Source organism: Limulus polyphemus, unplaced genomic scaffold (genome assembly GCF_000517525.1).
Source record: "Limulus polyphemus unplaced genomic scaffold, Limulus_polyphemus-2.1.2 Scaffold7117, whole genome shotgun sequence".
In the NCBI taxonomy this organism is placed as follows: domain Eukaryota; kingdom Metazoa; phylum Arthropoda; class Merostomata; order Xiphosura; family Limulidae; genus Limulus; species Limulus polyphemus.
This window is the reverse complement of record NW_013672727.1, coordinates 2870-5833: the sequence shown is the minus strand read 5'-3', so window position 1 is coordinate 5833 and position 2964 is coordinate 2870. Positions and strand designations below refer to the sequence as shown.

At 31.1% G+C, this 2964-nt stretch overlaps 1 protein-coding gene across 1 annotated transcript in view; it reads left to right on the top strand.

Moving 5' to 3' along the window:
- The window catches only part of LOC106474359 (calcium-transporting ATPase sarcoplasmic/endoplasmic reticulum type-like), a 36382-nt gene extending 36237 nt beyond the window's left edge, over positions 1-145 (top strand). Inside the window, exon 16 of the mRNA XM_022402668.1 lies at positions 96-145. Within this exon, the coding sequence (XP_022258376.1) occupies positions 96-145 (50 nt within the window). The remainder of the gene's footprint in view (positions 1-95) is intronic.
- Positions 146-2964: the final 2819 nt, after the last annotated feature.

Here is a 2964-nt window from a genome sequence, read left to right as displayed (position 1 = left end):
TAACAACTCCGTGTCTGTAGTTGAATACTAAAAAATGTAACCTATTAGTTTCAGTTTTGTGTATTGTAACCGATGCTTTAACTCCTGTACTCCAGACTTTGATATTCATCCTTTTAACAACTCCGTGTCTGTAGTTGAATACTAAAAAATGTAACCTATTAGTTTCAGTTTTGTGTATTGTAACCGATGCTTTAACTCCTGTACTCCAGACTTTGATATTCATCCTTTTAACAACTCCGTGTCTGTAGTTGAATACTAAAAAATTTAACCAACTAGTTTCAGTTTTGTGTATTGTAACCGATGCTTTAACTCCTGTACTCCAGACTTTGATATTCATCCTTTTAACAACTCCGTGTCTGTAGTTGAGTATTGGAGTTAAAGCATCGGTTACAACACACAAAACTGAAACTAGTAGGTTAAATTTTTTCAGGAGTTAAAGCATCGGTTACAATACACAAAACTGAAACTAGTAGGTTACATTTTTTAGTATTCAACTACAGACACGGAGTTGTTAAAAGGATGAATATAAAAGTCTGGGGTACAGGAGTTAAAGCATCGGTTACAATACACAAAACTGAAACTAGTTGGTTACATTTTTTTAGTTTTCAACTACAGACACGGAGTTGTTAAAAGGATGAATATAAAAGTCTGGAGTACACAAAGTCTGGAGTAATATTCATCCTTTTAACAACTCCATGTCTGTAGTTGAATACTAAAAAATGTACACTACAAGTGGATTTTGTTTTTACCCATCTCAAGAGTTTTTGAGCTAGCTTGTATGTAATTTATGACTTGATCCAATCATGAACTTCTTTGCTAGAGTTCTCTAAACTGGATGATTGAATGCTAAGCCTTTATTCTCACCAGATGTAGATTAACTTATGTTTTGAACAGTATACAATCAATAGATAGTGTTTTAAAATAGCTGTTATTTCTCTTCAGGTTTTCATTTAACTAGGTGAATAAAACAATTGGACATGGGAAAAGTCATTGTTTGTTAGGTTTTCATTAATTCAAGATTTGAAGTGCTTCTTTGTGATCTCTTAACCATGTGAGTGTTGTGTTTTGTTAGGTAGCCAGTTTTTATGAAGTGAACATTAAATCCATATTAACGTGTAGGTTTAGAAAGAGCTATTAACATTTATGTTAATGTGTAAGACTAGAAAGAGTTTCTATTAACATTTTTGGTTTTAGGGGCTCCATAATTTTATACATAGAACAGATATGAAAAAATGTGTCATTTTCCATTGTACATAGTTGTGACTAGCATTAACTTCATGGCATTAAGTAAAACTTTAATTTCTAAGTAATAAGCTAGTAAAATTAGAAGTTTAGTACACTTTTGAGCTTTTCTTTTGAAATGCATTGCCTTAGACTGTGCGACTTGTAAATGTTTTCTCTGTTCCTAACATTAGGAATACTGGTGTAAAGAACTCGTTCTGCAAGTAAAAATGACTGGAAATCCACAAAGTTATTCATTCTGCCATTTTGTTTAGGCTTAACTCTTCTTGTGGGTAAATCATTTTACAACACAGCTAGTACTGGCAAGCACTAATGGCTTGTTTTAAGAAGAATATAACATTAAATGCAGTTTTATATCATAAATACACACGGATATATATGTATATCATTATTATTTAATAACAAAAAAGATCTTAAAGCAAATAAATTTAGATTAATTCCCAAAATTTTAAGTTATCGTCAGTTTTTATATATGTTGATCTGTGTGTTGTTGTTTTTTCTGTTGCTGTCAAAAATTCATTGTTACCTTTGCACATTGAATCTGGTGTCTTTTTTAATCTACTTGGTTAGAATTAAACCAAATCCTGCACATTTCTGAAAGTCCGAATTTGCCAGTGTAGATGCTGTATTTTGTGTATGCTTTCTGTACACTTTAGAAATCCTATTTCTGACCAGAAATATATTACGACCTAAAATCTAGTTTCATTTTGATAATAGGAGGGGGGTTGGGGGTGAAGCTCCCTTTTAAACCGGTTAAAAATAACTGACCATATTTAGTAATGGTGTGAAAACCAGTACCACTAGGTATCTGCTATCGTATTAAACTTACACCAGTCCGTAACTAGATACTATGGTGTAATGAGGATTACTTTTCCTAGTGTTCATAAACAGTATCGGTGTTGGTAATTCTGCACTGTTTTATCCATAGAAAAGATACAGTACTTCTTAATGCAAAAATATCCAGATTTATCATTGACAACTGAACAAGTGTGAATCTTTGTTAATTTTTTTAAGTAAATCATAACATTGTCTCTACGTTTCATTATGTATCTCGCAGATAGTCTCATTTCTGACAGTATTAATAAAGTTTTTATCAACACTAGAACTCTTGTTGTGTCTGTGTGCACGTATTGCTTTGTCCCGATTTGTCACTATAAGCAATGTCTTCTTTCATCTGTTACTAACAAGATTAACCAGCTTTTGTATTACTAACAATCAAACTTGCTCTAACAAGTTTTTAATAATATATAATAAATTTATTGTATAGTAACATCTTAGACAAGATATATCTAGTATAAGAAAATCCTGCTTCAAATGATGCTTGTAAACCTGTTTTCAATTAAAGACTAAACTGTTCTTAATAACTCCTCCTTGTAAAGAAGTCCAGCATACTTTCTGTTTATTTAAAATTATCCTGTGTATTTTTTTTGTATTTCAAAAAGGTAGATATATTAACACTTTGGTTTTTATATCTTCGAGTCAAGATGTAAGCATTTTAAAATTGGTTTTATGTACGGTAGCTTGCTAGAATAGTTAACATGCATTGTATTATTGTGACCATACCCTTCCTGTGGTACAGTTAAATAGCTTGTCGATTTGAGTTATATAAACTATAAATGGTAACCTAGTACCATGTTTGACTATATAATAGACTAAAAATAAACTGAAATTTTATAATGAGATTATAATAACATAATACAAGTTTAGAAGCAGTTTCCGCAT